At 39.5% G+C, this 24,247-nt stretch overlaps 1 protein-coding gene across 1 annotated transcript in view; it reads left to right on the forward strand.

Moving 5' to 3' along the window:
- The first annotated feature begins 257 nt into the window (after nucleotides 1-257).
- CLVS1 (clavesin 1) overlaps nucleotides 258-24,247 on the forward strand; it is a 216,872-nt gene continuing 192,882 nt past the window's right edge. The window contains exons 1-2 of the mRNA XM_003805105.6: nucleotides 258-444; nucleotides 12,353-12,958. Coding sequence (XP_003805153.1) covers nucleotides 12,504-12,958 — 455 coding nt within the window. The 5' untranslated portion in view covers nucleotides 258-444; nucleotides 12,353-12,503. The remainder of the gene's footprint in view (nucleotides 445-12,352; nucleotides 12,959-24,247) is intronic.

Genomic DNA, 24,247 nt, shown 5'->3' on the forward strand with positions numbered 1-24,247 from the left:
ATAGGTTTGTGATACTTTCTTATCTGTCAAATTTACACACACACACACACAGACACACACATCTGCTTTTGCGCTTTCATTAATCCGTTTGAAATATTCTATTTTTAATGTTGTGTGGGGAGTGATGGCGCCGGTACTTTTTGTCCCAGATGTTAACAAAATTACAAATAATTATTGGTACGTCTCAACGGAACCAGGGAGGGTTGTGGTACGGAGGCATTTAGGACCCAGGGGAAAGCTAGACTGGGTATAGAAGGACAGAATCGGGCGCACACGCCTCCTACCAAAATCACAGCCGCTTGTGGAGCCCGAGCTCTCATTCACAGCTTTCTAGAGAAATCTGAGCCCGAACCTGCCAGAATAGGGGATCTCACCCACCCAGTTCAGCAGCGAGGACACCTGCAGAAATACATTCCCAAAGCAAGGCTGGGCGGCCGTGTGAAGGTATTTGTTACCTTTTTTCTCCCCTCTGTATTTGCCGAGCCTCCCCGCCTTTCCCCCGCTCTTTCGATGCCATGGCTGCGGCGTTTCAGCACTTCGGTATGTGGACAGCTCCCATCTGCAATCCCTCTGCACTCCATCCCTTCCGCACCGCACCCCGCTCCCCGCCGCCTCCGCGGTCCATCCTCCTCCCGGCGCCCGCTCAGCCTGCGCCCCCTTACACATCAGCACCCCCATCTCCACCATCACCGTCATCATAGCCACCATCACCAGCGCGGTAACTATAGTCACACAACTGTGTCTTGCCACTTAGACAAAGCCCGAGGTCCGCAGGGTAGAGGGAAAGAGCTCAAGTTGACAGGCATAGGAAGGAAAGTTCAGGTGAACAAACCCCTGAAAACAAAGAGAGACGCCTGTTTGCGAGAAAGGGAAAGTGAAGGCAGGAGGGAGAGACCCCAGGCACGGGGACAGATGGGGCACTTGCCAGACACCAGCAGTTAGCCAGCTGCCTTTCAGCAGATTAGGGTCTGTTTAGTTGAGGAAATTAACATGGCCTAGGGCATAATGTGATTCCAGAAAAATAGAAATGTAAGCTCAACCTGTGTTTCTGGTTTTCCAATGGAGAATCACCAGGAAGCAGGGTGGGGGTGTCTGATGACTCATATTCACCCACACGTCCGTTTCCTTTCCTAAGTGTTTAATGCAGAAACTCCAGAATTAAGTTTTTTCTTCTTTTTTCACTAAAATGTTTTGTAAAATAGCGACCCTAAAGGTTAACTCTGGCAAGAATAAAAATAAAAATGATGGTAATGATTGTAACTTAAGAAAGGGGGCTCTCATTCGAATGAACTATTTGTTCCAATGTTTCTTCCTGTCTACTTATTTCATTTCTATTTTCCAATCTTAAACCTCTCTTTGAAGCAAAGAAGATAGATCCCTTGCCCAAATGGCAAAAGTAGTAATGATATTCAGACCAGATGGCCTTGCTTTGTTCGTCACCAGTCAAGGACTGGCTCAGATTTGGAAGGCGAGATTTTTGTGTGCTTTCTCAGTAATCAGGTGATAACACCATTTTCCTATAATAGTAAAGGGTAATAGAATGCAAAAATTGAAAAGGCATTTTATGTAACTCCGTTCTGCCAGGCTCTGCTTTTAGAGTGCTATCATTTTCTATCTCAGCTGAAGGGAAGTTGGAACACCTTTCAAATGTCTGATTAATTTGAACCTGAAAGTCTAAGCCCAAGTCATAGTCCCTGTTTGATTTAGCCAGGATTATCTGTTTTATAAGAGCTAACAAGCACCAGAAAATAAGTGCCTGAGCCTGTCATCAATAAAAATGTCTTGCTGGGTGTTCATTTAATTGATTTTTACTGAACAGTAAAGCATTGGGATTTTATGACAAGTTATTTTCTTATGAAATTAACATCTTAATTAAAAACGAGATTATTTAAATGGGAATAATAGGTCACACATGATAAGAAAGTTTAAACCAGAGCACAGAAAAGCTTGATTTTAAAATTGTCGTTGTGTATTTATTCTGCCTCTTAAAGACATTGCAGCACGTTTCATCTAAACCAGCTTGCTCACCATTAGAGGCATTGTCGAAAATAAAGACAGTCACAAATACGTATCTTCCGGAAGAAGTTCTGAGGAAAATTCATACTTAAGTCTCTTTGAGAATGAGAAATAGTCGCATTGTGTCAAAAGTTAATTACTACCACTAATTATATAGACATAATTCCACCTGCCTCTAAAATTCATTCACTTTTGGATCCCAAGCAAGAAAACTAGTAAAATATGTGGTGAAATGGATTTTATAGAAGAAAATTTGGTCATCCACATAATGTCCTTGGCTTGGTAATATCCACAGTAACCAAGACCTCTTAAAAGTCCCTGAGAAAGGAGATTCTTAAAACTCCCTTTTCTGTCTGTAAAGAATGGTTCAGCTAAGACAATTTTTAAAAGTGTACATATTGCCAATTCTAGCTGCTTCACACCAGAAACACAGTCCAGGAATCCAGTGCCTGTAGAGCTTCTGTCTTCCTCTGCTTAATACAATCTCCTGGGGCTGGGGAAATTTTAAAACGTGCTGCTTCAGTGAGACTTACAGGCATCTGTCTGTAAGCAATGACTTTTCTTGACTGAAATGTTATGCTGAGCTTATTAATTTTTATAGAATGACGTATCCTGGCTTCCTTACTTAAATCTTTTCTATTGAGAGCTATTTTGCCTTTAAAAAATATTTTCAGTAACAGAAATTACTCATTTTTATAATGGATTTAAAGGTGAAGAGAAAATGTTTTCCAGCCGAGTGTCATCATATATTTTTGTAGACATGCTCATAGAAGAGTGCATCATTTTAGAATCATGGAGTAGACAGCTGGAAGGTCTTTCATTTCCCAAAAGGCAAAATCTTGAACTTTTCAGAATTGGTAGTGTCTGCTCACTTCTGAAGGTTTTACAAAGAGAGGCACTTTATTATCCCTAAGAAGTCTATTCACAACTTTACGTACTTCCTGATAGCAGAGACTTCCATCCTTAGTAAATGGATCCAGGCTGACTTTGATCTTCTCTACTCTTCCTGTTACACAGTGACTTAGACAGAGGAGGCAGCACAGCAGAATGAGTATACAAAATATGAAGCGGCCGGGCGCGGTGGCTCACGCCTGTAATCCCAGCACTTTGGGAGGCCGAGGCGGGCGGATCACGAGGTCAGGAGATCGAGACCATCCTGGCTAACACGGTGAAACCCCGTCTCTACTAAAAATACAAAAAATTAGCCGGGCGTGGTAGCGGGCGCCTGTAGTCCCAGCTACTCGGGAGGCTGAGGCAGGAGAATGGCGTGAACCCGGGAGGCGGAGCTTGCAGTGAGCCCAGATCGCGCCACTGCACTCCAGCCTGGGCGACAGAGCGAGACTCCGTCTCAAAAAAAAAAAAAAAAAAAAAAAAAAAAAAATATATATATATATATATATATATATATATATATATGAAGCTTGACTATATGCAATCAGTCCAGAAATATGTCCTCAACATTGCCAAGAGAGACCTTCTTTTCAACCTTCTCCCAAATATTGCTTGTTTTGATTATTGTTAATTTTATCCAGATATCACTGGAATAAAGTTGTTTCAAAAGAAGGTCCACAGTGTGAATTTTGACAAGTCTGCAACCTCTAACTGATGTATGTCTCTTTATTGAAACTTATGCTTAATTGCCAATCTAAGTTTTTCTTAGTTTAAGGGAAGTTTATATTCTTTTGCTTGATTCTTTATGGATTGAAAATGAACTGGCCAAACATCCCCTGCCCCATAAAAAGCTTCCATTTATTGAGATAGTAAGTTCATTTTTCTTCCCTAACTCTGATGCCTCCCACAGCCCTTTATTATACCTTCTCAGGTCAGGTTGCCCTAGGCTCTGTCCCTTTATGCACCTGTTCTGTGACAGGGAGTATCAGAGAAAGTTCCCTGTGTGGTAGGCTAATTTCCTGTGAGCTTTTGTGCTTGCTGATTTCTGAGCCAGCAGAAATTTCTCCACATGTGTTTGAGATGATCTGTTCTTGTTTCTAGGATGCTTTTAGCCAAATCTGTTCCTAAATATTGTGCAGACCACTGATGACTCCTTTTCTATCTATGCTCCTTAAAATAGTATCAAAGGTCTTAGACAAAGTTCCATATATCTGCGTGTCACTTACATAGCTTATTCAATTGTTCATTATTTTTATAGTTTTGGAGGAAGTAGGAGAGAAGTTATGGACCTGGGAATAGCTTGTTGTAGGGGGGCGTGTTAAATTACAGGATCTATACATAAAAACTTCTTAATATGTGGTCAAATTAAAACAAAATAAACAAAACCCATGAGATCTTTCACTCTTTCCTTTTTTCTCTTCTTCCCTCCTCCTTTCCCTCCCTCTCTCTAAATTTCCCTGCCTTCCTCTCTTCCTTCTTTTGTGGTTGATATATAGAGCATGCAAACATAGTCAGAGTAATTAACAGGGTGATCTGATAAACTATTATGAGTGCCATTGCTCCATAGGTAAAGAACACATTGTGGGTACTTTTATGTTCCTCCTGGACAGTGCATTAGGGCTGTCCACAGACAGCATGAGTTCTGGCCTCAGAGGCAATTAACCTACCTCTCAACCCCTCTGGGTCGTTATAAATCCTCTGGACCAGCTTTTCTCAAACATTAATTTGCATACAAATTGCCTGGGGATTCTGTTACCTGTTCAGTAGGTCTAAGTGAGTCCTGACATGCTGTGTCACTAACAAGCTCCTGGGTTCTGCTGCCACTGCTGATGCATGGACCACCCTTTGAGAAGCCAGGGCAAAGAAAAGTTTGTTTTTTTTTTAATATTCTCACTTTTACATCTGATTATTAAATAATAAGACCCATTCTAAAATGAAACAAAAACCACTCCATGTTCTGAAGAAATAAGAGCTCAGAAATTCTATTTCTAATTGAGGAGAAAGTTATAAAAATAGCCTCTTTCCTCCCACCTCACCCTTAAGCATGCTGCTGTGTTTTACTTTTCCCAGGCAGTTTTCTTAGCTGTGATTCCCACTGCTGCCATTGTCTGTGCAATCACATCCAGAAGAAGGGTCACGGTTACATGGACCCTTCCCACGGTTACATGGGAAAACATTTAGTGGAAAAGGGGGCAAATAGAGTTAATGGCCGTTTTTGGGCGAGTCCTACCTTTCTTATCTTCCTTTAGGTCCTCTTCCTTAAAAAAGAGAATCTATTCTTAGAGAAATACTCTTTCCCTTTGAAGACAGAAGGGTCAAGGTTTTTGTTTGTTTGTTTGTTTTCCTTTCTCTTCCCATTGATACCCCTAGGAAGCACAACTAATCTGTTTTAAAAATTGGGGTATCAACTGCCAATGACTTCTTATGGAGATAGTTGAATAGCCTACAAAACATTCCAGTCTAATATTCTATGACTCAACAATTATTTCCCTATATATTAATTTTGTTTAAGATACATTGAGGTGTAAGCTAAATGCTACTTCAATTAAAGACTTTTTCTACCAAACACAGTGAGGAGGAACAAAAATCTCATACTTTATAAGTTGGCATTCCCCTCAACTCCTTGCATTATTTGCCCCAAAGAAAACTGCAAAATGGTTCTAGAATCCTCTGTCACATAGATCCTTCTTCCCTGAGTTGCAGTCTATTCTAATTCTGACCTGGCATCTATTTTGGTTACAAAAGTTTTCAGTGTCTCTACTCTGATGGAGCTCATTCCAATCTACTTTTAACATTTCTTAAGAGCAGGACCAAATGGGAGCAAATGATTGTGTGCTTCTTTGCTGTTTTAAAGGGAGCCAAGGGAGTCTACACAATGAGTATTTATGTGGCAAGAGTTAGTCCTAGGCTAGGACTAAGCTAAAGGTGGTGAAAGGTGGACTGTGTAGCATGGGCTAAATTCTGGTCACGTTATGCTTTCAGATAATTCAGAGTCTCCTCTCTATCCTTGTAGACTACTCTCCCTGCCCCTAGTACAGATAGTTTATATCTGTAAGTTGGCTAACATTTAAAGAAAGTCAATGAATTCAGGGTCACTTTTTACCCACAGGTCTGATGTTCCTTAGCCAGTACTCATGCAGAAGTCCTACAAACCATAATGGCCAATCTGAAAATTCATCCATCAGAAAAAAGACTCCTTCTGGTCAGCACCATGGAACATGTAATCAACCAGCCTCTGAGATTTAAATGTAGGCTAAATAGGCTGTAAGGGAGTGTATTATCTTTCAAGAAAGATTTCAAATAGAGTTACACTTAAAAAGAAATATTTTTGGTCACTATGATTTTCAGTTTTGGCTTAGATATATCAGCAGCATCTATTTTTATTTCATTCAGTATAAAAATTTCTTTTGGTATTCCTAGGTAAAAATTCATATTCAATTTAAAAATTTGAAGTAAGTTTTTAGCAAGGTAAAGAGCTATAAGGGTTAACCCAATTCAATATATATTAAAAATTTGGAAACAAAAATTCACACATACCAATGGATGAGTTAGTTGGTTAGACTTTCTGTACAAAGTGTTGTCACCGGTATTAATTTTTCATCCTTTTCTTGTGAAAGAAACCCACAAAACAAATATGGCTATTGTTTCTTATTTTATATTTGTATTAATTTAAATTTATGTGTACTTAAAAATTGTTCTTTGTATTACTAAGAACACCCAGAAGCCATGCAAATTTGAGGTGTTGTTCAGCAGTTATTGATGTTCTTATATTTCAAATAATATTTAGGCTTTACAGATTTTATCTTTCTGATCATGACAACAATATTCTATTTCCTCCCCAAATTTGGGCAGTTTTACAACACCCCTTAAATGATGTCCTTTAGGACTGACAGGGTGTGGATGTGTGTCTATTATGTGAGTGTAGTTGAGTGTGAGGGCACCAGTACTCAGACTGATGTTAAACAAGGCACCTACTTGGAGAGCAGAGTCTTGGACAAAACGTGGGTAAAGTAGGTTTGAGTGCAAATCTTTGTTCTTTCAGCCATATTAAATCTCAGATTCATCTTTTCATCTAATAGTAATAACCTACCTTTAAGGATTGCTGTGGAAATTAGACTATATAATATCAAAGACCTTGGCATCTAATAAGTACTCCATGAATATTTGTTGGTTTTCCAACTTTAAAACAAGCTCATTATCTGACTTAGCTGTTATGTACCCCAAATATTTACCTGGATACAGCATAATTATAATATCAACAAGAATTTACAGTTAAAGTAAAGTAGATCTTTTCCTTTCACAAGCAGTTTTACCAACATTATTTCACAGAATTTTACCTCAGCACTTCCCAGGGAATTATCTTTCTTCTGTCTATTGCAGGATCATTGTAACAAAGAAAAAAGATAATTGATATAAAATGCTTTGAAATACTACATACACACATACATATACATATTTTTAGATGAGACATTGCTGATATAATTCTGACCTTTTCCTGATATATTGTATGTGTGTTTCTGAAGATTATAATAAAATAAATAAATGAGAATAATAGATCGTAAAATTACCAAATTGATTTCATTTGAATTATCATAGTTTTCTGAAAATATTTTTAGCTTAAACTCTGATTCATAAGGAATACAGTGTATGTTTGTAGATGTACTTTCCTAATACTAAATTCTGTATGAGGAAATACAAAAGGATTTTTTTCTAATGTAAACTTGAGATGAAATATACAACTAGAATCTACAGATAACATTATTTTAAATATCATAGTATGGATACTCTTCTTTTCTCCCTCTCATACAAAAATACCATTACCTAATTTTCTGGCTCACTGGAAAAGGTGTGGATTGGAGTGAAAGGAGGTATCCTCCACCTTGGCCTTGCCAGAGAATGTTTGTGAATTACTCTCCATGCATTTGAAATGGTGTCAAATACAGAATCATTTGGGACTAAACCACATTGCAGGGAGATGGCCTCTGAGGCTTACATGAATCTGCCTAAACTGGCCTGTTTGATCATCAAGCACATTTCAGTGCTGACACCATGCTTGGCATTCTGCTAGGCATGGCAATCAATCCTTCAAAGAGAATGACAAGATCTGTTATCTTTGATCTGTCATTTCTGCCAAAGGAAAATACCTAAAGGAAGAGCAAAAATTAGTGAATGCTAGAAAAGGCAGAGACAGCTAGATTTTGAACAGCACCAGTCATCTTCCAATGAAGGAAGGAGGAAAAGATGGCAACTGGACATCTGTAAGGCAGAGTATTAGGCCACCCAAGAATATCTATTCATCCACTGGTATATTTAGGCTCATAGAATGGTAAGTTTGAAAGGAATTTTAGGGAACCAGAGTGAGGTTCTGAAACTTGCAGATGGTCACATAGGTCTTAAATCATAAATAATAAAATCTCTCTGCTACACATAAGAGACAGGGCAGCATAACAGTAAAGAGCATGGGTTCAGAGAAAGATTAGTTTTGGCTGAATCCAGTTTCTGCCTCTTAGTGTCTGTGTAATTTGGGGCAATCATTTAACCTCTCTGTGCCTTAGTTTCCTCATTTGAAAAATGAGGACAATAATATACTCATTTCATACAGTTGTTCTGAGGATTAAATACTGTAGTCTATAAAAAGAGAATCTGCAAATGCCTAGAACATAATAAATAGCTATAATAAATAATAAGTACTATTATTATTAATATTGCCAGCACAGAAAACCATTTCCACTTCTTCATGTGATACAAGTTCAATGTATCCATTTATAATTTGGAAAAGTTGAATGAGAACCAAGTCCTTTATGTGAACAAAAGATTATAGTCAAATGAAAATGCTATATCCTGGTGAACATTCTTCATACAGCCTTTCTAGTGCCTTAAATATTATCAATTGAAGTTGTTATTTAAGTAGCAGTCTATTCAGACCTCTGGTATGAAGAATTTGCCTTTAATGGAAAATATCTATGTTATCCTAAGTTATGAAACCCAGTGACCCTGGCTTAAGCATTCTCCCCAGAAGCTTCTACTGTATGCTGAGCACAGAATAAAGATATAGATTGAAGCAAATTTATTTCAGATATTATAGATTGGAGGCATAGCTATATGTGGAAGCAGGCCATGAAAAATGCAACCTCAACTTTCCTTTTGAACCCATAGTAGTTTATCTCAGAAACATTGTTGAGTTCCCTGAACTGTAAGGTAAGTAACTTGCCCCATGCTTTAAATCTTCTGTAGGGAATAAGTCATGGCTGTGCCTTGTGCTTTAAGCACTGTGCTCCATGGCTTGGAACTGTGAACATTACCTGGCATGCTTGCTTTAGGGAGGTGAGAATCGGAAGCACAATGTGCTTAGGCTAAATTCTCCAGGAAAAAAAAAATACTTTGTAGATGAGGAAAGACATTAATCAATCAGCCACAACATCTCATTTAAGGATAAACTGTCCTGGAGGTACTGAAACACTTATTCACTCATTCAAACATTTTGACTACTTTCTTTATTCATGTATTCTAGGTCTATTTACTGAGCATCTACTTCATCGCAGGCACTGTATGAGGCACTGAGGATGTGGTGGTGAATGCAATGAAGTCGCTCTGCTCATGGAGCTGACTCTTTTGGCCACACCCTGTATCAGGGATACACAGATGAATTAAATCCAGGCCTTCTCTGTAAGGTGTTCTGGATAAAGAGAGAGAAAGGAAAATGGCAGTAGAATATTGCGTGGGACTGCTTTGACTTCTGAAGGCCAGGAAGGGTTTCCTGCGGAAATGAGTTTCAAGTTTACTTCTGAAGGGCAAAGAGGAGTCAATCAGTGGTTATTCTAGGCAGAGAGAGTGCAGCTTTCACCAAGGCACACAAAGGTGAGAAGAAGCTGCCGATGGCTGCATGGCCAGACAATAAATCTGGAGAGTAAAGAGACCAGAAGATGAAAGGCCTTGAAATCATGTTACATAGTTTTATACTTTATCCTGGGACAACTAGATGCTAATGATGGATATTAATCAAGGAGTGACATGAGCATATTTCAACTGTAATATAGAGAATAGGTTGAAATGCAGAGAATGGACTGGCAGCAAGCGTATCAATAGGGAGAATGTCACAGGACTAAACAGATGAGTAGTGATGCAGTCTAAACAAAGACAGTGATCATGGGGATGGAAATAACTGGGAAAGTTTGAAAAATATTATGGAAGTGATTGCCTGATAGTGGGCGATAAGAGGGAGAGTGGAATAATAGTTGACTCCCAGGTTTCTAGCGTGGGAAACTGCATGGAAGATGATGTCATTCACTAAAAGACAAAGACGGAGGAGCAAATTCAGGATAAGGAACTATGATTAGTTTAGTTTTGAACAGATCGAGTTTGTGTTGTCTGTGAGTCAAGTAAGTGGAGATGTTCAGTAGGCTGTAGAATGTGCAGTCTGAAGATCTGAAAGGAGCTACGGACTGATGTTGTAGATGGCAGATCATGGGGGCAGGATCTTAGAGAACACTAGCATTGAAGGTGTGAGCACAGAAGGAGAAGATGGAGTAGAGAGGGACAAAGGGCTAGGTGACAAATCAAGGGTAAATGGAGTTATAGAAAAGAATGGTAAAATGGGAGAAGGAGGTCTAAGAAGGATGATGTAGTCAACATCAAATATTGAGAAAGCTCACCTACAGTAGCTGCTCACAGCACAGTAGGTGCTAAAGTTTGTTTATTGGATGTAGTAACAAAAATGATATCTATTAGTAGAGTGACCATCTGTCTGAGTTTGCTTGGAACCTGTTGTTCTAGTATCGTTATTATTAACACCTTGTAGTGTGTAAGTTTGGATAATAAGTTAAATCATCATCTGTGTCATTGATCAGTGTGAATAGTTTCAGCAGCATGTCACAGATAGATTGCAATGAGTGTAGGGAAGAACTGGAGAAGGAAGACATTGGGTAAGGCCGCTTTCTGAAAGGGCTTTTGGAGAAGGAATTTTAACATCAGGTGGGCATTGAACTAGATAGATTTTGAAACTTCTTACAATTCTGGGAAGAGTTTGTAATACTATTTTCCTTTACTGTTATGAGTCCTCAAAATTAGTGAGAAGTGAGACTCTTCTGTTTCTTAGAGAACATCACAGAGCTAAATGCTATTTTCTTACAAGTTATTTTGCAAAGCTGATATTTTATAAATAAAATTATTTTTATTATTCTGTTGTCTTGAAAATGAATACCAGTTACTTTTTTTATCTCCTCCGTATCCAAAGACATATAAAGTAGAAATATGTGAGCTGATTGTCTCTCTTAAGAAATTACTGTTAGTCCTAAATTAAGCAGAACAATCATCATTTAAGTAATTTTGTATGAGAAAGCATTACCAATAATGATTAGATTGGGAGTAAATATTCTGCCTCTTACTGCAGATAAGATTGACTTAAGAAAGCTAGGAAAAATAAATGCCTCTAAGTTTATTTATATTTAGTGTGTCTTCTGATTTTGGAAGCTTCCAGGTTAGACCAAACAGATGTCTGCAAGAGTTTAAGCATTTATATTTAAAATAAGATGGAAACAGTATGGGTGTTCCTCTGTATACCATTTTGGTGGAGAAATCATAAAGGATGTATCTGAGGGGATTAAAATATCATTATCATAAGTAAAACAGCATCTTAGGAAAACAGGCAGGTTATATACAATGGAAGGATTTTTAAGCCCATATGGACATTGGGTTGGGTAGGGAGCCAACCAAGAGTCTCAAGTCCCTCTGCTTTCCTAGTAAAAGAATGGCAAATGCAAATAATAAAGCCATTTGCAAATGTCCCTGTGAGCCTCCTTGCCCATTGTTGAATTTGATTATTGGAGGTCAAGTTTTCAGCCATAGGCCTGTCCCCACCCCCACTCTTCACACATACTGGTGGAGGACTCCTGTGAGTCACGAACACTGGCGGGGTTAAAATAGGGGAAGTTTTTTATAGTTAAGATGCAAATGGCTGGCTTTAAGAAAGTGGGGGAAGGGTTATTTCTGTGAAAGATACTTCTGTTTGAGAAAAGAGGCCAATGGGAAGCAATAAATTTTACCATATAGCTATAATTTCTCTGCCATATCCAGGCCTGTGAGTGGTCCCATAAAGCATGCTGTCACAGAGAAGTATCATTCTCTCCTCTCACTGTTTCTTAAGGTAATTAATAAAAGTGCATGCTATTGCTAATCTGATCAAGCACTATTATGTTAACTAGTCAATGGAACTAAAACGTTCCCAAACATATTTCAAATATTTGCATATTAGATTTTCAAGTTGTCTACAATCAACTTATGCTCAATACCCCATTTTAAGGATAATTTATCATTTGTTCTTTGGACACCTAATCTAATCAGACCCACAGCCTAATATACTGTTTTTCTATCTAAGCTCCAATTAATTTGCCCAGACTTTCTTTGCATCATCTCTCTTCTGTTTCTTTTGTGTGTATTTGTTTTTCAGTAAGCAATGGCCTCAGTTTTGCTTCTGTTTTGGATGAACACCACCACATAGGGCCTGAATGTGAAAGAAGACCCTCTATTTGTCTGTTCCGGGGCAGCCTGGTAGTAAAACACTGTTGAATGGGCCACAGTTTCAGCAGACCATCAGGTGAATGGGACCAGTCTCTCTTCTTCCAAAATATCAGAAGTTAAACACTTGGAACGGAGATTTGGCCAAGATGACCCATTTACAGGCTGGACTCAGTCCAGAGACTATAGAGAAAGCTCGCCTGGAACTGAATGAAAACCCCGATGTTTTACATCAGGATATTCAGCAAGTCAGGGACATGATCATCACCAGGCCTGACATTGGATTTTTACGTACAGATGATGCCTTCATCCTGAGATTTCTCCGAGCCAGGAAGTTTCACCAAGCGGATGCCTTTAGACTCCTGGCTCAGTATTTCCAGTACCGCCAGCTAAACCTGGACATGTTCAAAAACTTCAAGGCAGATGATCCCGGCATTAAGAGGGCTCTGATCGATGGATTCCCCGGGGTGCTGGAAAACCGAGACCATTATGGCAGGAAGATTCTTTTGCTGTTTGCAGCCAATTGGGATCAGAGTAGGTAAATGTAGATAGTGTCTTTACTTGGTTTTTCTTTGCTATAAGCATTATCACTGCATGTTTGGGGTTGTATGGCTTTATATGTAATGGACTTTCATTAAAAAATATTTCACATGTTCACCAAGGAAGTTTTAGGCCACAGGTGTGCTGTCTTCAAAAGGCAATTCCAGATGAACAATAGAATTGTAACATTAGAGTTGTAAGAGACCTTAGAAGTCATTATTCTTTTCATCGAAGTGGGTCATTCACTTTAGTAAAATTGAAAGTGGATCTTCTAGAAGAACCATATATTCTGTCTTTGGTGTTCTCATCTTTAATAACAAAAACAAAAATGGAGTTAGTAGATGGCTTAATATCAAGTACTTTCAATGCATAAAATAATTTCTTGGATCCTCTCCATGACTTGAATTACCTCTATTTCTCCTGAGTGCCAGACATTTCTATCCAAATCCCTGCTAGACATTTCTCCCTGAAAGACCTATAAAGGACCGAAAACTTGCCATATCCCAAACTGAAAGCATCATCTTTCTCACTCTACCTGCTCTTTCATCCACCTAGTCTCTTAAGCCAGAAATCCAGGAGCCATCCTTGACTGCCCCTTGCTTTGGTCTTTACATCCAATTAATTTTCAAGTCCTACCACTTTCTTCTTATAAACCTGTGAAATCTCTTCACTTCTCTTTGCTCCCATTAGTATTGCCTTAGTTTAGGTTCTCATCATTTCTTCTTTCATTGCTGCAACAGCTTCTTAGCTAGTATCCCTGCCTCTACTCTTATCTCTTCTGAGTCATTCTAGGTTACACTGTAGCCAGGGTGACCCTTCCAAAATTCTGTTACATCACTTCCCTGATTAAAGTTCTTCAATGACCTGCAAAGCTATCGAAATAAAGTAAGGTTCTTATGATCCACCTTCTGCATTTCCTGCTCTGCTTCATCTTCTGACCTTCTTCACATCCTCTGGTCCAGCTGGTTGGGACTATAAGCCTTGCCTTGAACAGTTAAGCTTTTTAAATACCTCCAACCCTTTGGACTTGACCTGTCAGACACCCAAAGGAGAGACAGCCATCCCCTATCCCAACTCCAATCATCCAACTCCAACAACACAATTTGCCTACTGATGCATCTTTATGGTCCTGGAGGAAGGTAGTCTTCTTCTACTTCCCTCCCAACCCTGTTTTTCTCAGGCGCCCCACCTCTGTTTATGTTTCTATTAATGCTGTTACAATGGAAGTGTAACAGCTACCGTTATAATAGCTAACATTTTGAATATTAATGACAAGCTCTGCTAAGCATAAATATATATTACCTCATTTAACCCACCTGAGAACTTTGCATGATAGATATTAGTACTATGACCCCTCTTTTACCTTTGATGACATAAGGCTTTTAGAAGTTAAGGAACTCACTCATGTTACACAACTAGTGAATACGGAGTGGGAGTTGGGCAATGGTAGTCTGATGTGAGGGCCAGTTGTCTTAACCCGACTTCATTGTAATTGTGTGTATACTTTGTGTATTCTTACTCCTCCTCCCAAGACTGCAGGTTCCTTGAGGGCAGGAGATCATGCCTTTTTCATGTTTATGTCTTTGGTGCATGGCACAATATCCAATGAATGTTGAATGAGAAAGAATAATGAATCAATTTCCAAAAGATCACCTATGAATTGAGCTTTCACAGAGATATAATCATTAACATTCTTATGTTTCATGGGGAGACATCGGTTTAACCTAAAAATATATCAACCCCCATAACCATTAAAAGGAATTTCTAAAGTGCCTCTTCACTCACTCATGTCACTACTCTTCCTCTTCAAGATGATAACAGTGTAGGGCACCTTGGTAATCACTGGCTGTTTTGTGGTTGATAATTTGGGGTGGGGCTGTCTAATCTTGGAAAGGTATTTGCATATTTCAACACTATCAGTCTAGAATTTGGTCAGGACTCCACCTGGGCCTGGGCTACCTTTCCGTGTTTCTACTCTGTTATTCTGTAATGATACGGAATAACATATCATATATCATATCATAATTAACATAATTAATGATGAGTCTCTCACTACATTGCTTCACTGATGAGACAGAATTTTAGGTCTTATGATTCATCCATCTTTATCATTCACTCAACAAACATTCAGTGAGTATAGACTTTGTGCCAGAGCTTGTCTTAGGGCACTGAGGACAGCGATGAGAACATACAATCCCTGCCGGTGAGGACCCCATTGTTCAGCTGGATGCTTAGCAATGGTGCAAACATATAGATGGCTCACTCCAACTGCAATAGAATAATTCTTTCTGAGACACACAATTCATTGGTGCAGGACATCAGTGTAAACTAGAGGCAACAGCTGTCCTCCCAAAAATGGCACATTAACATTTTGGATTTTGAAATAGGAAAGTATTGATAATTCTGGAGAATAATTGTATTAGTCCATTCTTGCATTGCTATAAGGAACTACCTGAGACTGGGTAATTTATGAAGGAAAGAGGTTTAATTGACTCACAGTTCTGCAGGCTGTATAGAAAGCATTGCGAGGGAGGCCTCAGGAAACTTATAATCATGGCAGAAGGTGAAGGGGAGGCAGGCACATCTTCACATAGTGGAGCAGGAGAGAGAGAATGAGGGAAAGGTGCCACACACTTTTAAGCAATCAGATCTCCTGAGAATTCTGTCACCAGACAGCACTAGGGTGATGGTGCTTAACCTTTAGAAACCACCCCCTTGATCCAATCACCTCCCACCAGGCCCCACCTCCAACACTGAGGATTGCAACTCAACATGAGATTTGGTTGGGGACATGGAGCCAAACCATATCAATAATTGTGCTGACTTCATTTATGCTTAGTTGTTTTCAGTGTTCTAGAACTTCCATCTGCTAAGACAGATGAGGTAGAGAACATCAGTAAATGGGGACACACAGGTAAAGAAATCAACCATAGTAAAATATTTTATTTTGTGTTAGGATTTGGTCCATGTATATCCCAAAGTATGTTGTTAAGAAGAGGAAACAAATCTCTTAGTAAATAATCCAAATGTTTATGATTATGATAACCTCAAACAAATTACTTCACCTCTCTATTTCTCAATTCTCTCTTGTGTAAAATAAGAAGTTTGAACTATGTAATTCCTGAGATACCTGCCAGCTCTAATGGCTCATGAATGTGAAGCTTATTCAGCCTGATCCTATGGATGGGAAGGGACTTAAAAATTCACTTTATGGTCTCCTAATTCACTAGACTTTTCAAAGTAATCTCTCTTTGCACTCTCCCACGCCACATTTTTCAAACTGTGCAATATTATTTGTCCCAGACCATTATGGTTTTAATAAAAAGGTTGTAATGACAAGGCTATTCCATTGGCAGCCAAATATTCGATGCAAACAAGCCTCCATTTGAATTTAGATATTGTCATGTTGTTTACTGGTTACATAACTTTCGACAAGCAACCTCCCTGGGACTCAGTTTTCTCATCTGTAAGTTGGGAATGAGAGTGATGTCTATCTAACAGTATGGTTGGGAGGATTGAATGACATAACGCACTGAAAAAACACAGCTTGTTGTTTGATACACTGTAAGCACTCTAGATATTAGCTTCTAGTATTATCACTAATACTATGAAAGATTCTATGTAAAAAGTAATAGAGGACAGATGGTAAAATGAATTGCAACCAGGGGCTGGAGTACAATATTTGAAAATTGGAATGGGGCAATGAATGTGAACTACGGCATGCCCATCCTAAGCACCTGTTTGCTTTCTCCCCAAATGTGTTTCCTTTCACACAGACCCAGCCCTGTGGGGCCCAAAAGGCCTGGAAAGGCTGACACAGCTTTGCAAGGAAATGACTTCATTCTCACCAGGGGCCTGAGATGAATGGGAAGTCATTTGAATATCTCATGTGAAGGGTTTACTAAGATTAAAATGGTTATGAATATTTATTAAGACAGTGTAAATCTCATTCATCTGGACCCAGACACATGGACAAAAGCTCAGAACAGTGGGCAATGGGAAACACTATCCCATGAGGGCTCATGCCAGTCTCTGCCTGCTTGGGTTCAACATGGCAACCGAGGCATAGGCAGTGCCTGGGCTACCTGAGCATAAACTGGCCTTGCCTGGGCATTGGACCTCAGCAGAGAGCTAACTGACTTCTTCATTTTTTGAGGCTGCCAGGCTGAACCGAAACCAGATGGATTCAATCAGCTCGCATGTATTTATACAAAAAATGAACTTGGCCCTCCCAGAGTGAGCAGAGTTTTTATCCCAGCTCCCCAGCTTGGTATGTAACGGAGACCTAGGGGACACTGCTGGTTGATGAGCCCTCTGATTTTTCCCACCTAAACTCGTATCAGCATTGGCAATAATTCACCATTTGCCCCTTTAAGATCTGATGAAAAACAAATTCATTTCTTGCTTCTTTCTAAGCTGCAGACTTGCACTTGGTCATAAGCCCAGTTTGCCATGAATGCCCCAGTGCTGGAGAAGAAAAACTGAGCATAAAGGGACACATCGGTTTTTTTTCTGGATTTCACTCAGTTAAAAAGAAAAAAAGGTTAAAATTGGTCAAGTAATTTTACTTTTTAGGGTCTCAATTGTATCAAGTGGAAACAATAAGATATCTGGCATATGGGGCTGTTGCAAGAATTAATCACAATTGCCCTTTTTGGTGGTGTCCAAAGGCCAAATAGAAAAGTGATTAAGTGCACAAACTCTGAACCCCGATGGCCAGCTTCCAATCCTGGCTCCTCCTAACCTGCCATGGGGTCTTGAGCAAGTTGCTTAAATCCTTATTACCCTCAGTTTCTCACCTGTACAGTAGGGGTGATGAGGGTCATAGGTGAGTACCAGTTGGTGCTCAGTAAATGGGAATTGTTTCTTAAGAAAAAAAATCAAATCAGGCAAATACCTAGGATACCGGGTCAAAAGATGTACTGTCTTTTGTAATAATTTGTTATTGAGGTAAAATATATATATATATATAATTTAATATCTTTTCCATTTTTTAGTGTACAGTTCAGTGGCAGTACCTACATTTATATTCTTTGTTCCCCTTTCATCCTCCCTTCCCACTCCCCTTCCCCTCTCTGATTAACTACCAATCTACTCTCTATCTTCATGAGATTCACATTTTTACCTCCTGCATGTGAGTGAGAACATGAAATATTTGTCTTTCTGTGCCTGGATTATTTCACGTAACATAATGGCCTTCAGTTCCATCCATGTTGCTGCAAAGGACAGAATTCATTCTTTTTATGGCTGAATAATATTTTGTTGTATGTATATAAACTCTATTTTCTCTTTTTTAACTTTTAAGTTCAGGTACATGTGCAGGTTTGTTACGTAGGTAAACTTGTGTCATGGGTTTTTTTTGGTACAGATTATTTCATCACCCCGGTATTAAGCCTAGTATTCATTAGTTAGTTTTCTTGGCCCTCCCTCCTCCCACTCTCTACCCTCTGAAAGGCCCCAGTGTTTATTGTTCCCCTTTATGTGTCCATGTGTTCTCAACATTTAGCTCTCACTTATGAGTGAGGAAATGTGGTATTTGGTTTTTTGTTCTTGTATTAGTTTGCTAAGGATAATGGCTTCCAGCTCCATCCATGTCCCTGCAAAGGACATTATCTCACATTTTTTTGTGGCTGCATAGTATTTCATGGTGTATATCCAGTCTATCAGTGATGGGCATCTAGGTTGATTCCATGTCTTTGCTACTGTGAATAGTGCTGCAATGAACATACACGTGCATGTGTCTTTAACAGAATGATTTATATTCCTTCGGGTATATATCCAGTAATAGGATTACTGGGTCAAGTGGTATTTCTGTCTTCAGGTCTTTGAGGAACTGTGACACTGTTTTCCACAATCTTTGAACTAATTTACAGTTTCACCAACAGTGTATAAGCATTCTTTTCTTTCCACAACTTCACCATCATCTGTTATTTTTTGACTTTAATAATAGCCATTCTGACTGGTATGAGATGGTACCTCACTGTGGTTTTGATTTGCATTTCTCTAATGATCAGTGATGTTGAGCCTTTTTTCATACGATTGTTGGCCACATAAATGTCTTCTTTTTAGAGGTGTCTGTTCATGTTCTTGCCCACTTTTCTGTGGGGTTGTTTGTTTTTTCCTTGTAAATTTGTTTAAGTTCCTTACAGATGATGGATATTAGACCGTTGTGGGATGCATTACATGCAAGAATTTTCTCTCATTCTGTAGGTTGTCTGTTTACTCTGTTGATAGTTTCTTTTGCTGTATACCACATTGTCTTTACCCATTCATCTGATGATGAGCACTCAGGTTAATTCCATATGCTGGCTATTGTTAATAGCATTGCCATAAACATGGGAGTGTAGATATCTCTTTAATATATTGATCAATTTCTTTTGGCTATATACCCAGTAGTGAAATTACTGGATCGTGTGAACATTCTAGTTTGTGTTTGTTGAGGAACCTCCATACTGTTCTCCATAGTAGCTGTTCTAATTTACATCCCCTCCAACAATGTATGAGGGTTCCCCTTTCTCCATATCTTTGTCAGCATCTACAAGATGTACCCTCTAAAGGCTGCAGCATTTGAGGCCATTACCAGGTTTCCTCCAACTAGAAAAGTATACAAAAATACAGCTGAGAACCCTTAGCGGTATGCACTATGGGTACATAAGTGCAGACGGTCCTCTGCAAAGACCTCTGAGATAGTTCAGTTGTGGTTGAGAAGCTCTGAGAAGTCACCTTGTTTTAGTGATCCTACCTATTATGTTTATTATATTCTCAAGATATAAGAAATGAATGGGGGGTTGTTGGTGAATCCAGATAATAAAAGCCCCAGAATACACTATAATAGTATCCGTTAGTGTTGTGTAGACCAGCTATGGTCCCCAAGTACCTTGATGGGGAAAAAACAGTTGGAAATGCATTGCAAGTCATAATATATAAAATTACACTGAAGATTCTTTTGTCAGTGTATTGTTTGTTTCTCATAATTAAAAGCTCAGAAATCAGCAACCAGGTTGAAAACTAGATGAAAAATTGGTTCCTTAAGGAAGAAGAAGCACTTTAAGGATGAGTTAAGTTAGGGTAATTTACTAGAGAGGAAAGAAAGTTGGTAAACAATTTGATTAGAGTCATTGTAAGAAGGCCAAGGATCCAGGAAGTTCTTTCTCCCCAGAATACAGAGCAAGGGCTGAAAGGTTGGATTGAAGATGAAGAAGTATGAGGCAGGACCTCAGACTCAGGGTTGTAAAGGTGAGGGATAGGGCAAAATTTAAGGGGGCACCAAGAAACTCAGTAATTAAATAAATAATATTGTAATAAAATATTTTAAAAACTCACAATGCAAAAAAATTCTTTATGAACAAAATATCCAAATTTTATTTATTTACTTTGTAAAGAAAGCATGCTTACATTTGCCTTTTATTGCTAGATTTTTTTTTATTTTGATAGATTTAGGGGGTACAAGTGCAGTTTTGTTACATGGTTATATTGTTTAGTAGCAAATTCTGGGCTTTCAGTGTAACCACCCCTTGAATGGTGTACATTGCACCCAATAGGTAATTTCTCGCTTCTCCTCCCCCTCCCACACTCCCACCTTATGGAGTCTCCAATGTCTATTATTCCACATTCTATATCCATGTGTACATATTATTTAGCTCCCATTTATAAGAGAGAACATGTAATATTTGACTTTCTGTTCCTAAAATATCAAATTTTTAAAGAAGGCAGGATCAGTATTATTGATTTTCCTTTGGCTTCAGGCTCCAACTTGGCTCAGAGCAGCACTGCTCAGACCAATCAGATTTCTCAGGGGAAGAACCTTAAGTTGGCTGCTGGTCAGTTATAGTACAGTACATAATACTGCACATATATAGACTCTTCAGCTGCATAGTCTTTATGGTTCTCAAGCATTTCCATGTACGTTTTCTTATTTAATGCTCATAACCATTTGGCAGTTTCAGTATCACTAAGTTACTAATGACATAAAAATAGTTTCAGGAGGAGAAGACACTTTCTAGTCAAGAAGCAATATGACTCATCAATGGGAAAACTTGGCTCAGACTCAGAGCTTCCAATTACAAGCTCATCCCAAAGGCATCTGAAGCCAGTCACTCAGCCCCTGAGTGGTTAGATGTTTCAAAATATTCATGGAGCTTCTGAAAGACTGCAAGTGGGTTTCTTGGCGGAGAATGAGCATGTGCATGCGCGCCATGAGTCACGGTGGAGGGGATCGGCAGTCTGGGCTTAGTGCCTCTTAGAAAGAGCACAGTCAGCAGGGGGAGCTGCTCAATGTTATCCGGTAGAACCGTATTAAGCACCATGAAATGCTTAGCATCCCCTCTTCCGGGCACTGTGATAACCCAGAAGACCTCCATATTTCCAGCACCCTTAGGGGAGCTGGGGCCCACCTGGAGAGCCCTCGATGGGGACTGTCTAGAAATATCTTAATATCAGCATCAATAACTACCAGTTGTTAGGTGCTTTTGTGCCAAGTGTTTTGTATACACTATTTCTAAGGCCTGCCGTAGTCCCACAAGGATCTATGTTTGTACATGGGTACTATGTAACAGTGATGGAATTATTCCCTAGTCTGTCTGCACATAAGGACTATGCTTTCCCACTAAGTCCTACTTATGATCTCATTCCGACCCTGCACTCAGTTTCCAAAGTCTTTTTCAATCAAAAGCTGAATCACCGGTATGCTGTTAAGTGGCAAAGTAGCCCCAGGGTCTAAATTCAAGTTTGTTTCTACATTCTTTCTTCAAGTCCCTCTCCCAGCCAAGAGGTAGAGGGTGGCTCAATGTAAACAACGCAGCCATTCCGTGTGTATTCGAATGGGACTCAGGCAGTAATGCGTGTGCATTAGAAGTTGGGTCCACCAGAAGTCGAGATGATTCTGAAGGCTCAACATCCAGGGCCTATTCAGTCCTCGATGTGAGTGGGAAGAAAGAAAGTGGAGAGGGACTTGTTGGTTCAGTTTGAAAGTGAAAGGGGTGCTGACCAATTGACGAGGCTTGTTATGCTTTAATGGAATGAATCCGAGTCTCCATTCCTTCATGCACTCTGTAATACATATACTAAATGGTTACAGTCATCTGTCCTTGTGTGTTTCCTGAAGGTTCCAAGGTTGCATTCCTGTTCTGAACTCATGATCTCAGAATGACATCTCACAGCAGTTCTCTCACCTCCAAAACCCTCAGGCATTAAATGATGAAAAAATGAATGTTACTAGGATATTTGACCTTCTTTCCTTCACGATTGTGAACATGAAGACACTGTCATATTTACTTTCTAATGTAGAAAAACACCCCAAATCTGTTTGTTCTTAGAGGACAGGTGCTTTTCCACTTGCCCTTGTTTCTGGGAAGGTGTTCAGCTGTTTCTTGTCCCCTCACGCCTTGCAGTAATTTATTTGATGGATACGCTGAAGACAGCAGCTTCTTCAAATGTTACCAGTCACTGCTGACCTGTGGCAGTCTCTAAAGGGCTAACATTGCAAAAGCCCCCACAGCTCTGTGGTGTGATTTGGCAGTGGGAGATGAGCATTAAGCAGGTTCCTTCTTCTGATTAAAACCCCGAGGCCGTAGGTGGGATATAACTCTTCAAACTATAAATAAGCCCACTGATTAAGGTTTGCCTTTGGCTTTTGCAAGAGTGTTAAAGAGCTTTTTACAAGTAGCGGGAGGTCTGTGCCTCATTCGGTTTGATTGTCCTCAGTTATAAGAACTTGTAGCATGAAAGGGGAAGATTTCTAATGTATCCATGGTGAATATTGGTGAGGAAAGAAGGGAGGAGGCAAGCCAGGGAGATGTTAGGCTTCTCACCAGGGTCATGAGGTAACCCTGCCCCCAAAGCCTATTAAGAGAAACCCAAGAAAAGGTTTAACTGTCTGCCCTTCCCACCAAAACATTTCCTGAATCTTTCTGGTGATGATCAATTTTTCTTTTGAGTTTGAGAATGAGTAAACATAAACTGAAGAGAAGGACAGTTATTACAACCATAAAAGCAAACAATATTGAGTGCTTACTAAGGCAGTAATGCTATTATGTAAGCACTACTAATAGCCATATTTTGCAGATGATGAAATTGAGGCTCAGAGAGGTTAGGTGATCTGTCCAAGGTCATACAGCTGGCAAGTGGCTAAACCTGGCAAGATCTCAGACCTAATTTCTCAGTTAAAACACTATGCTGCACAGCTTATCACTTATCACTGGAACTCATTCACCAAATTTGGGGGCTGCAAAATCAGACATTAACGACAGGTCTCCATGAGCTATCAGTAAGCAAGCCTTCACTTGTCACTTGAGGTCTCAAAATACTTTGAAAGGACCTCATAGCCCAAAAGACAAATCCTGTTGCCACATACTTCAATCTCACAGAAACCTAGCGAACCAAATGTTCAAAATCCTTACCCAATGCCTGCCCTAATTATCTGACAATAGGAACAGTGATGACAAAAACAACTTTGATTTTTCTTTTAATTCCAGCCCAGCAAAGGACACTGGATATTGCTTGAAATGTTTTACAAAATTTGGTCCTAATCTAAGCCTGATTTAAGATAGCAATTGAAGGCATCATTTCTGCCTTGCATTGAAATGAGTGTTCATATAGAGACTTTCTGTTGGCAAACAGAATCTCAGCTCAGCTGCTACCAGTGTTGTGACCTTGGCAAGATTTGTACTCCTTTTACCCTTGTTTTTCTCCTTTGTTTGGTAATAATATGTATTCTGTAGAACTGTGAGGACGAAATGAGGTACTAGAGAAGAAGAGGTCAGACAGGCAGATAGTCATTTCCTTTCTTCCATAAGTGAGGTGGTTTTCCTATTTTGACCTAATCCAGAGCCTAAAATGCTCAAGATATGATTTCTCATTCAGTGTAAAGAGCTGATAAAATACAATATGTCTCTGCTGTGTGCTTCTGAAAAGCTGTTGATTGATGAGGGATGAAGTTAGGAGAGTTTATAATGTGCCTTGATTCCGGCTTCCTCGACCCACTGCATGTGTGTATGGTGTGCCATGTGTGTCAACCAAATAGTTCTTTGAATATTTCTTTTATTCTCCCTTCTCGCTCTAACAATCTCCTTGTCAGATATACTCTACCACTCACTCTCTAATTCCACTTCATCCAGGGCTCAGCTGCTTTCTGCCCACCATCAACGTGCCCTTACGATTGCGCTCAGGACCTTACAAACTTGTCTGTTAGAAGCCATCTTTCCCACAGATTGGATGGGAGAGCAGTTGGGTCTCGGCTCAGAGATAACACAACAGTGTACATCCCTGCGTGCCCGGGTGGCTGCCCACC

The sequence above is a fragment of the Pan paniscus genome, chromosome 7 (assembly GCF_029289425.2).
Source record: "Pan paniscus chromosome 7, NHGRI_mPanPan1-v2.0_pri, whole genome shotgun sequence".
Lineage (NCBI taxonomy): Eukaryota > Metazoa > Chordata > Mammalia > Primates > Hominidae > Pan > Pan paniscus.